Source organism: Crocodylus siamensis, chromosome 6 (genome assembly GCF_052110815.1).
Source record: "Crocodylus siamensis isolate JL-2025a chromosome 6, ASM5211081v1, whole genome shotgun sequence".
In the NCBI taxonomy this organism is placed as follows: domain Eukaryota; kingdom Metazoa; phylum Chordata; order Crocodylia; family Crocodylidae; genus Crocodylus; species Crocodylus siamensis.
Window position 1 is genome coordinate 16,046,601 of NC_143400.1, and position 10,788 is coordinate 16,057,388.

A 10,788-nucleotide genomic window follows, 5' to 3' on the forward strand; every position below is an offset into this window, starting at 1 on the left:
CAGCTGGCATTGGGGAGGAGAGGTGGGAGGTGCAGACAGGCAGCTCTAGCTGCCTGGAGTATTTATACCCTGGGGGATTGGGTTACAGTGTCCCTCCACGCTGCAGTGGCCTCAGCTCTATCCCCCCACCCCCACACCCAGCCAAGGAGCCCTGCAGCAGCTGGCACCAATAGTTGCCAGGGCAAAGCAGCAGGGGCTGTTCCTGGGAACAGGCCCTGGGCCCAGCTTCCTTGGAGGTCTCAGCCAGGGGCGCTGCGGTGCCATCTCCCCCAAACAGCCAGATGGGGGGCAGGGGCTGAGGAGACAGGGCAGGGGAAGCCAGGCCGGCTATGCCAAAGAGGCTAAAGGCAGGGGGGAGCAGGCAGTGCCCTTAGGGTAGGCTGCAATCATGCACTTGCAGCTTGCCAAAGGGGGGACCAGCGGGCAACGGGAGAGTCCCTGTTCCCCCGAGCACTACTGGGGGTAGCAAGGAACAATGGCCATAAGTTGACTGAGAGTAGATTCAGACTAGATATCAGGAGGCGCTACTTCACTGTCAGGGTGGCTAGGAGCTGGAACCAACTTCCAAGGGAAGTGGTGCTCGGTCCTACCCTGATGGTCTTCAAAAGGAGGCTAGACAGCCACCTAGCTAGGGTCATTTGACCCCAGCTTCCTTTCCTGTCCATGGCAGGGGGTCAGACTTGGTAGGGTCGGAAGGGACCTAAGAAGATCATCAACTATGGAACTGAAACTGGCATCAGACGGGCAGCAAAGCTCTCCCACCACAGGGGCAGGGAGCCAGGACTCCAGGGTTCTGTGCCCAGAACTGCAATCCCCTGGTACTGCTAGTCTCCTGGGCAACTCTGGGCTTGGGTGGCATCCAGGACATGGCCCAGACAGGCTGGAGGGCGGGGGGGGGGCTCAAATGGCCCGGTGGCTTTAGGGAGAGGTGCCCCCTCAGCCTAGGTCAGGGACACCCAGAGAGAATTGGGCCTGAGGGGTCCCTGTAGCCTGGCCTCCCTCAACACCCAGCTGCATGTCTGAAGATGGTGCCATCCATGGGGCACCTGCCTCCCCATGACCTGGCTGGGAGTCCTGGCACTAGTGCTTAAGGCCCTGGCACAGCCCATGGCCACCACTGGGGACTCACGGAGGGCACTGTAGTGCTAGGGGCTGTCGCTATTTGTAGTCAGGAATCTGAGCTGTAGGGAGAGGTGCCCAGCCACACCCATGGAGCAGGGGCTCTGGGTCCATGGCATGGAGCCCCCTCTCTGCCAGGGCATCTTGGTCCCTGTCCCAAGCAGGGAGGCTGCCTGGGCATGGAGACCACAGCATGTGGCTTCAGTGTCATCAGTGTCCAGGCTGGCTACCTGCCAGCTGCCCTCATCCTGTTGCCAAGGGGAAGGCACTGAAGCTGGGTTGATGGACCCCATGCTCGGTTCCCCCCACCCTGCCAGCAAGGCAGGGGAACGGGGTCCTGCCATTCCACGCCCCCCAGGCCCTGTATGTGCTCAGGCCACAGGGGAGCGGGGCGGAGAACGTGAATGAGGGAACACAGGGAGAAACCACAGGGCACAAGAGTGAAAATTGAGGGAATTTTTTTGCCATCAGGACAAATCCATCCTCAAGGAGCTCCCTGAGATGGACTAGCTTTGCTGTTGTGTCTGTACAGCACCTTGCACCTGGGGCTGGGGCTCCTGAACAGGAAGGCCGGACTCCTGGGTTCTGCTCTGACCTCTCTCCTACTGCCTCACTTAGGCTGAGTGGTTGTAGCTTGGAGCTGGTTTCCATGCTGAAGGGATCGGGAGCTTCACACGTGGCCTTGGAAACACTGGGGACTGGGAAGCCTTGTCTCAGTCCGTCCCTCCCAGGAGCCAGTCCCGGATCTGGGCTTCCCATGGTGATCCGATGAGCTGGCTGGAAACAGCTAGGCAGAGTCCAGCCTTGCTGTCCCTGGTGACCCTGGCGTCGGGGGTGTTGGTGCTGGCGGCTCGTCCTCATCTGAGTCAAACTCCACATTCTCGTCTTTCACCCACTTCCCCGAGGGGTCCTGGATCCAGCCCGAGCTGGATGGATGGACAGGTGGAGTCAGTGCCCCCCATCGAGCAGCGTGAGACTTCTTAGTGAATGGGGCAGGGAGCCAGGACTCCTGGGTTCTGTACCCAGTGCTGGCAGCCCTGTGGTAATGCCCATGCCCTTGGCAGCTCTGGGCTCCAGCTGGCATCCAAGGTCCAGTGAGGGGTTTGAGTGGCCCAGCAGCTATGGGGGGAGGTGCCTTCCAGCTAAGTGTAGCCTCTTGCCAGTAGGCACTGCTGAATGCCAGGCTGAACAAGATAAATCCCCTAATTCAAGATTGGGGGGGAACCCCTTGGTCTCATCCCATAGCTCCTTTCCTTACCGACCTGCCAGGTCAGTTGATGCCACTGCATCTCTTCCTTCCCCTAGTTATGCTAGTATCTCATGTGCCCCTGTGCCTGTTTCCCTCACCTCCGCAGCAGTAGGTAGTACTCCAGCTCCCGGCGCCTTTCAGGGCTGACAGGATCCAGCTGAGAGGGTGTGGGAGGTGCCTTCCCTTTACTGCTGCCCTTGGGCCTTGAAGCAGCATCCTGCTGGGCATCTACAGCGGACAGAGGAGCGGGTCATGGGACCTGCTGGGCCAGGATGGAGCCCCAGTGCCCAGCTGCTATTCCTCTGCAGGGGTGGGGTGGGCAGCATGTAGGGGCTGGCAGCAGGCATGTGCACAGTGCCTGCAACAGCCCTTTGCCTCTCCACAGCCACCTGGAAGCCCCCTGCAAGCACCTCGCAGCCCTCTCCCCCAGGGAAACTGAGGCAAGGACTTGGCCCCAGGGCAGCAAGGCAAATGGGTTGCAGAAGCCTCAGTCCTGATTCCCTGTACTCCAGCCCTACCCAAACTGGGAAGAGGACTGAGGAGTCCTGGTGCAGGCTGTGGGGTTCCAACCACTAGACCATGCTGTTGTAAGCCCCAATGGCACCCAGGAGTCCTGCCTCCCAGCCCAGCCCTGCAGTGGATGGTGACAGTGGAGCATGTTCAAAGCAGGGACTCTTACCTGTTGCTTGGCGACTGAGCCCTGGGAGCAGCACCACAGGGGTGGTATCTACAGTCACGCCGCCCTCCTCACCCTGCGGCTGGGAGCTGCTGGAACCTGGAGGTGCCTGCCCATCGCCAGGCCTGAGGCCAGGCCCCGGCTGTGCTCCCACACGGCTTCCATCATACCTGGAACAGGAGAAGATGAGGCCTTGTTCAGCAGTATCTCATGGCCACGACTCCTCCTGTGGGGACCCCATTTCCAAGAGAACCCAGGAGTCCCAACACCTGGCCTTCTGCCCTACCCCTGTGAACCCTGGATATCACTCCCTTCTCCCAGGTGACATCTTGCATCCATAGATGCTTCTCAAGCAAATCCCGGGATGTCATTCTCCCCTTGTACTCGGCCTTGGTGAGGCTGCAGCTGAAGTACCGCGTCCAGTTTTGGGCTCCACAATTCAAAAAGGATGTGGAGAAGCTTGAGAGAGTCCAGAGAAGAGCCACGCGCATGATCAGAGGTCAGGAAAACAGACCTTACGATGACAGGCTGAGAGCCATGGGGCTCTTTAGCCTGGAAAAGCGCAGGCTCAGGGGTGATCTGATGGCCACCTATAAGTTTATCAGGGGTGACCACCAGGATCTGGGGGAACGTTTGTTCACCACAGCGGTCCAAGGGATGACGAGGTCGAACGGTCACAAACTCCTGCAAGACCGTTTCAGGCTGGACATAAGGAAGAATTTCTTTACTGTCCAAGCCCCCAAGGTCTGGAACAGCCTGCCATCGGAGGTGGTTCAAGCACCTACATTGAGCACCTTCAAGAGCAAATTGGATGCTTATTTTGCTGGGATCCTATGACCCCAGCTGACTTCCTGCCCTTTGGGCAGCAGGCTGGACTCGATGATCTTCCGAAGTCCCTTCCAGCCCTAATGTCAAGATATCTATTAAACCTTAATGCAAAGCAGGCCTGGGGGAGACAGCAGCCTCCCTGCACTGTTTCTCGCAGGTGTGACCTGTAGCTGGTGTAAATCAGCAGAGATCACCAGAGGACTGGGCCCCTAGAGCAGGCGGTGTAATAGCACTGTTACTATGAGGTAATGGGATAGCTGGTGGCGCTTCCCAAAAGCAGCGGCCTTGTCCAGGCTGGGAGTGGGTCTCCCCGCAGCCTGCCGCCCATGGCACATATCCCCCACCCCTACCTGTTCCTCCGGCAGCAGCTGCTGTAGGGAGGGGCTTTCAGCAGGGCGCTCTGGGCGATGGCACGAGTCTGAGTCAGCAGGGGCGCGGGGCACGGGGGGCCCTGCAGAGAACACAGACAGGGTGAGGGGGGGCTGGGGTCATCCTGGGTGTGGGCAGGGCCAGGTGCGGGGCTCACCGGTGTGCCTGTCTCCTCCACCTGCAGAAATTCCTGCTGCTGCCGCTTCTGTAACTCATTCTCCCGTGAGCGCTTCCTCCCATAGAAGGTTTGCAGGCCTAGAGACAGGGGGAGGCAGGGGCCTGGGTGAGCAGAGCCCAGCTCAACCTAGCGGGAGGCTCATGGTGGGGGCATAGACCAGGGCCAGCCTGGGGGTCTCGAGCTGAAGCAATTGGACAAGGCATGCTGGGCTCTCTGGTTGGCACATGGCAGTCTGCATGAGGTCTGGCCCCGATGAAACTCCTGTGTGGGAGCCCCGGGGCTGTGGACGTGCTAGGAGGGCTCTGCTCCCAGAGGCAGAGAACAGCAGGGCAGGCAGCCAGGAACTGTTTAATCTAGAGGTGCCAAACACATGGCCTGTGGGTAAGACCCAGGCTGTGAAGCTGGGTCATCTGGCCTGTGGGGCTCCCAGAAGGGCTGGGGATTCAGGGGCGCAGACCACGGCTGTGATGTGAGGCTGGAGCAGTGGATAAGCTGCATCAGTGTGGTTCTCAGAGGAGCCCCTGATTTGGCCCATGGGCCAAGGGAGTTTGAAACCCTTGGTCTAACCCAGCCTCTGCCCCCGGCAGGACCTGGCCTTATCCCAACCCTGACGGCTACTGCCCAACCTGCCAGCACCCAGGAAATCTGGCTTGGTGCTCTGCTATCTCAACCGGGTCAGCGGGACCAGTGGAGTCTGGTGGGTTTATATGAGATTTGACAATGAAATAGGCTGGGGCTGCTGCCCTGGCAGGGCCCTCCTGGCGCAGTGCCCCCAGGCATGGCCTTACTGGCAATGTGTTTCTTGCCAGTGCGATGCACAGTCAGCATGTCCAGTGTGTCGAAGACGGGGCGGTGGAAGCACACAGTGCACGCGTACCTGTGGGGGAGACAGAGTCAGAGTGGGCAGGAGACATGGGTCCATGTGGGGAGACATGCCAGGCTCCTTTCTGGGGCATTCATACCCATAATCACGGCCAGCTCCCCAATGTGGTACAGCCCGTGGGACTCGCTCCGGCCCACTCTTGTCTTTACCCGGGAGAAAAAGGCAGGGGCTCCGTGACTGCCGAGGGAAGAGAACTCGGTGTCCTAAGCCCTCACTACAGGACTAAGGGGTCAGGCTTCCTCCCCCACAGTCTCATTACCCTTAATTAAAAGCTATGGGAAACTGAGACTACAGAGAGAAATGCCTCTCCTGCAGCAAGCCCAGAAGTCCTGACCTTGTGGCCTCCTGGGATAAACCAAGACTTCCTGGGACTTTCCGAGCGGGGCCTGGGGTCTAATGAGGCTGAGACCTACCCTACTTGTGCAGCCCAACCCAGACATGCAGCCGAACAGAAGCACAGGCTGGCGGTCTGGCCCGAGTGGGGCTGTGGCTGGGTTCCTCTGCCAGCCCGGGGCTGCTCTGGCCCTGACCCACCTGCCAGTCCTCAGCAGCAGCGCCTCGTCCTCTGGGATGTAGTTGGCCAGCAGGTCGGACACTCTCCTTTTCTGCAAGAAACCCCTAATGAGGAGGGGGCCTGAATGAAGCTAAGGCCCAATGCACTGGACCGCTCCTCTCTCCCGCACAGAAGCAACTGATGTCACATGAGTGACGGGTTGGGCCCAGGGGATGCTGTGGCATGGGGCAGGGAGGCAGCTGGACATGGGGAGGACACAACAGCCGTGGACAAGACCCCTGCGACCCCCATGTCCTTGTCGCCAGCTCCCAGATCCAGGTGTAGCCCAGGCAGTCTCTGGAGAGACGATGACAGGCCAAGGCCCAGGGGGCTCCGTGGCATGGAAGAGGGTCCCCCCTCACCTCTGCCATCGGCGTCACGAGTTCCTGCCCATGGTGCCTGCAGCCCCCCAGCCCAGGGGAGCAAAAACTCTGGGGGTGGGCAATGAGCTGCCCCCAGTCCCACAAACCCCAGACCCTGTGGGGGGCAGGATGTGCTGGGCGGAAGGGGCAGGACTAGATGGGGGAACATGCAGGGCTGAATGAGCAGGGTCTTTGGGGTGGGGCTCAGGGCAGTGCCTCAGCAGGGTGGAGGGGTGGGAGGGAACTGGGGGGGTCCCATGGCAGGGATGGGGGGGAGTGGGTAGGGGTGATGAGCTGGGGGAGGGACCGGAAGCGGGTCCGTTGAGCGGGGGGTCTTTGGGCAGGGGTGGGGGAGGTGAGGGGGTGATGGGGAGGGGGGGTGGGATGGGGAAGGAGCAAGGGGGTCCCTTGGACAGGGGTGGGGGATGGGGTGCGGAATGGGGAGGGGTGCGGAGGGGGATGGGGTGGGATCACCCCACTCTCGGGGGCGGGACCCGCCCACCTGCAGCACACGGAGCTGGCTGACGTCGTCCCCCTCGCGCTTGAAGGCCATGTCGCCCCGGTTGCGGCCCAGCTCCGCGCCGGCTGAACCCGCGCAGCCGCCGTAGACCGGGCAGACCGACCCTCTTCCACCCCAGCCGCCACTTCCGGGCCGGCCCCTCTCGGTCCGCCTCGCGGCGGGGACTGCAGCTCCCGGCCTGCCCCGCGCCCGCCCGCTCCCGCCGGGGGCCAGCAGGCGGCGCCCGGGTCACGCCGGGAAATGGAGTCCTCGCGCCCTCACCCCACAGCTCTAGGGGCGGCCATTTTGTGAGGGGGAGGAGGACTACGTGTCCCAGAGGGCTTTGCGCGCGTAGCTCTGCTCTGTGCTGTTCGGCTCCGCGGGGCTGCGGGCGTTGCTCTCCCTAGGGCAGGGGTGGGGGCACTAGGCAGGGGGGCGTTAGGCAGGGGGCATTGAGGCAGGGGTGGGGGCACTAGAAAGCGGGTATGGGGCATGGGCGGGGACACTAGAGGGGCTGGGAGCATCGCTTCCCCTTCCAGGGGCCCTGGGATGAGCCGCCCCGCGCGTGGCAGGTGCAGGCCAGGGCTGTGACCCCCTTTGGCACCTGCCCACCGGGTCCTGCCCCAGCATGGCCTCCCCACCGGCCAGGCCGGGGTCCCCCGGGGCGGCGGGGCTGCTGCACGGTGGCCGGGCGCGCTCCTACGGCAGCCTGGTCACGTCGGCGGCGTCCCCGGTGCGGGAGCGGCGGCTGGAGCATCGCCTGGAGCATAGCCTGGCGCCGGGGGACACGCTGCCGGGGCTGGCGCTGCGCTACGGGGTCACGGTGAGGCCCCGAGGAGCCTCTTGGGTTCAGTGCCCGGTGCTGGGAAGGCAGTGAGGCCGTGGGGTTAGCGCCAGGGCACAGAGCTGGGACTCCTGGGTGTTGTCGCCGCGGTGTCTTGGGCCCGGCTGGGGATTGGGTCTCCTTGTGTCTTTGCTGCTCCGTGAGCTGCGTCCCTGTGACCTGGAGCAGGGCTCATCCCCGCTCTGTGCCTCAGTTTCCCTATAGCAAAGGCGCCCCATTGTCCTCATGCCAAGTGTGGGGGGAGCGTGTGTATACGGGGTGGCTTGTTCCTAGACACAGCTGCAGGAGGTGCTCCTCCTGATGCATCCCCTGGTCCTGATCGTGTGGACACACGTGTTGTCAACCCACACGTGCGTGTGTTCCCGCACCCTGTGCAGTTGTGTTCACACACTTTTCCTCGGTATCTCCTCTCCTTTCTCCTTTGGCACTTTCTGTGTGCACCGGCCTCACGCGGCTCTCAGGAGGGATCGCTTTCCCTTCCCGTCTGACTCAGCTGGCGTGGGGTGGAGGTCTGGGCAGGCCGTGGGCATGTGACTCTGTTTACTCATGGGATCTGAAATAGGCCTGGGCCAGCCCCAGGCCGGGCAGCTCTGGTATGGTCCTGCCCCACATGTGGTGCACCCTGCTGGACTGCTTCTACCACTGCCACTGCCCCTGGGTTTCTGGGGTGCTTTGTATCCCAGTCTCTACGTCAGCCTGGTTTGGGGCTCCGGCAGGGGAGTGGAAACCTCTCCCCCAGCCCCACTGGCACCACTGTCAACAGCGCTGCTATCTGCATGCAGCTGGTCATGCTCCAAGTTTCACTCCCTTTGAACTCCCAGATCCTTCCCTCTGCTGGATCCCATAGGTCTGGCTGGGTTCATGGGTGTGCTCAGCCCCAGAAGTGGTTGCAGTTTGGCAGCAGGGTGAAGTGGGATGGGGTAGGCGCCTGATGGGAGCTTAACCCTGCACGTGCCTCTCTGCAGATAGAGCAAATCAAGCGCGCCAACCGGCTCTACACCAACGACTCCATCTTCCTGAAGCAGACGCTGTACATCCCAGTCCAGGTGTGGGCAAAAGACCTGATCCTGCAGGAGGGGGAAGGAGCCAGGCAGCCCCCAGAGGGTGAGGAGCAGCCAGAGTCACAGCCCAGGGATGGGGATGCAGCCAGGGCTGGTTCTGGTCCCCGCCACGATTTATCAGCCACAGATTTCCTGCACCAGCTGGACTCGCAGATCAGCCTGTCCAAGGAGGCTGCAGCCAAGAAGCTGCAGGAAGGGAAGATTGCGTGAGTGCCACTCTTGCGTTGCTGTCTCAGCCAGGGATCGAACTTGCCACCTGCTGGCTGGGCTTTAAGATACTCTCCCTTTGCCTCCTGCATGGGGTGGGGGTCCCTAGACTTCTCCATGGGGCAGGAGGAATTAAAGCCACCTCAGAGAAGAATCCAGGAGGGTACTTCCCCTGGTGTCTGAGAGTACGGGACCCCCACTGCTCTCCAGGGGGGCTCCAGTTCCAGGCCTAGCCCAGCCCAAGCCACACGGGGGGTGTGGGGCAGAGGTGGAAAGTGTTGGGTGATGATATTTATTGATAACATCAGAAACTAAGCATGAGGGGGTGGGGCTTGTGTTCTTAGGGGTGAGGCCTGCATCTCAGGGGGCTGGGGTTGCACCCTGCTCTTGTCCTTGATCAGCAGCTGTGTGGGGATCAGCAGGAATATGGCATCCCCTCCTTTTCTTCTGTGTGACTTGCGGTGACATTCCTCAGCTGAGACTGCAGTGGTCCCCATCCTGCCCCCCGTTGCCTAGGAGATCTGGTTGTGTTGCTACGGCCACATGGTTTTCCAGGGAGACCTGCAGTGAGGGGATGTGGCTATCTATGGGGTCTGGGGGCACTAACAGGGTATCGTAGCAGGCAGGGACATTGGGACCCAGGCAGAGGTTTGAAGTGCATCAGAGAGCTTTGCTCTACCTGATCAGAAGCTGTGCTTTCTGGGGCAGGGAGGTTTTCTCCCAACTGGCAGCATGGGGCAGTGGTTGGAGCTGGTGGGGGATGGCTTGTGAATGCGAGAAGAGAGGTGTGGGCATGGGGGGCAGCGAGGAGCTCTGACTGTTTCCCCCCCACCTGCCCTCCCAGCATGTCCAGGGCCGAGGCGGGAGCTGGCAAGACGGTCCCTGGGTGGAACGAGCCCTTGCCACGCATCCAGCAGCGCTCCTTGCTTGGCCCGGTGCCGCTTACCAAGACACTGCGGGCTACTGTGCTGCGGGATGAGGAGGACGAGATCTTCAAGCTCTGACTTCCCTGGATGCCTGGGTTCCTTGTGGCTTTGGACTACTGGGCCGTGGCACTGGTGGCGCCTGCAGCCTTTGGAGGAGCTGGTTGGAGGGCCGAACCCTCCCCCCCACCTCCATCCTGGTGCATGGGTCTTGGTGAGCGTGACACGTGTGTGAAGGGCTTTCACAATGCTATTTTGTTCCCACGTGGCCTTTCCTGCCCTGTCTCAGCCCTGTGGGCAGATTTTACCCACCAGACCCCTGCCCTATCCCTACTGGGGTTCTCGCCCCACCTGCCCCACTCTCCCCTCACCAGGCAAGAGGGATCAGTGCCAAGTTGCACGCTGCCCTCCAGCCCCCTCACCTGCCGGGTCTCAGCTGAGCAGAGCTGATTCCTGGTCCCCTGTCAGCCCCCACTGCTGATGTCCCCCAGCCCTGATCCCCATCCTCCCTGCCCCTGGTCTTTACCAGGCACTAGGCCAGTGGGAGCTGGACCAGTGCCCGCTGCTGGCCCACTCTGGCCCTCCACAGCAGGCCTGCTGGCACGCATCTCCCACCCTACTCATGAACTGCCTGGCATTAGGAGAAAGGGCCAGGGCCTGAACTTGAACCTCTTCATCACTTTCCCCCAGTCTGCTGTCAGAGGGTCTCTTACTGGACTGCTGACTGGTACCAGGACCAGGGGCCAATCTGACCTGCTAAGGGTCATGGATGAAAGTTTCTTGGTTGGGGGGGTACGTGATCACCCCAGCAGATGGCAATGTCAAGAGGGAAGCAAGGTGCATTGAACATCTCTCTTGGGCTCCTTCAGGGGTGAGACCCCCCCACCTCCCCCCCGGTCTCCTCCACCTTCGTGCTAGGGTTGGGGACCCTCCTCAATGGACAGGGGCCCAGCCGAGCTCTGGTGCCTGTGCTTGTAAGCTGCCCCCCTTGCCTTGTACTTATCCCTAGATCTCTAATAAAACCCGGAGGAAATGAC

The 10,788-nt window shown here is 61.5% G+C and overlaps 2 protein-coding genes across 4 annotated transcripts; one reads left to right on the plus strand and one right to left on the minus strand.

Annotated features, from left to right (window-relative positions):
• Nucleotides 1-1,560: 1,560 nt before the first annotated feature.
• SCNM1 (sodium channel modifier 1) lies at nucleotides 1,561-6,876 on the minus strand. Of its 2 annotated transcripts, none has more exons than XM_090056428.1 (8): nucleotides 6,720-6,876; nucleotides 5,837-5,907; nucleotides 5,208-5,296; nucleotides 4,399-4,496; nucleotides 4,223-4,323; nucleotides 3,048-3,214; nucleotides 2,467-2,596; nucleotides 1,561-2,045 (listed from the first exon to the last, which is right to left on the minus strand). In XM_090056428.1, the coding sequence occupies exons 1-8, from the start codon at nucleotides 6,768-6,770 to the stop codon at nucleotides 1,907-1,909; spliced, it is 846 nt and encodes a 281-aa protein (XP_089912554.1). In that variant the 5' UTR covers nucleotides 6,771-6,876; the 3' UTR covers nucleotides 1,561-1,906. The 2 variants fall into 2 exon arrangements, with proteins under 2 accessions (XP_089912554.1, XP_089912556.1); XM_090056430.1 differs by lacking the exon at nucleotides 6,720-6,876 and adding an exon at nucleotides 6,218-6,388.
• Nucleotides 6,877-7,139: 263 nt separating this feature from the next.
• On the plus strand, nucleotides 7,140-10,787 carry LYSMD1 (LysM domain containing 1). 2 transcript variants are annotated; one of them, XR_016443369.1, is made up of 4 exons: nucleotides 7,140-7,539; nucleotides 8,526-8,827; nucleotides 9,673-9,965; nucleotides 10,442-10,787. XR_016443369.1 is itself a non-coding variant. In XM_090056435.1 (3 exons), the coding sequence occupies exons 1-3, from the start codon at nucleotides 7,345-7,347 to the stop codon at nucleotides 9,830-9,832; spliced, it is 657 nt and encodes a 218-aa protein (XP_089912561.1). In that variant the 5' UTR covers nucleotides 7,140-7,344; the 3' UTR covers nucleotides 9,833-10,787. The 2 variants fall into 2 exon arrangements, 1 of the variants encoding a protein (XP_089912561.1); XM_090056435.1 differs by having other exon boundaries at nucleotides 9,673-10,787.
• The last annotated feature ends 1 nt before the right edge of the window (nucleotide 10,788 follows it).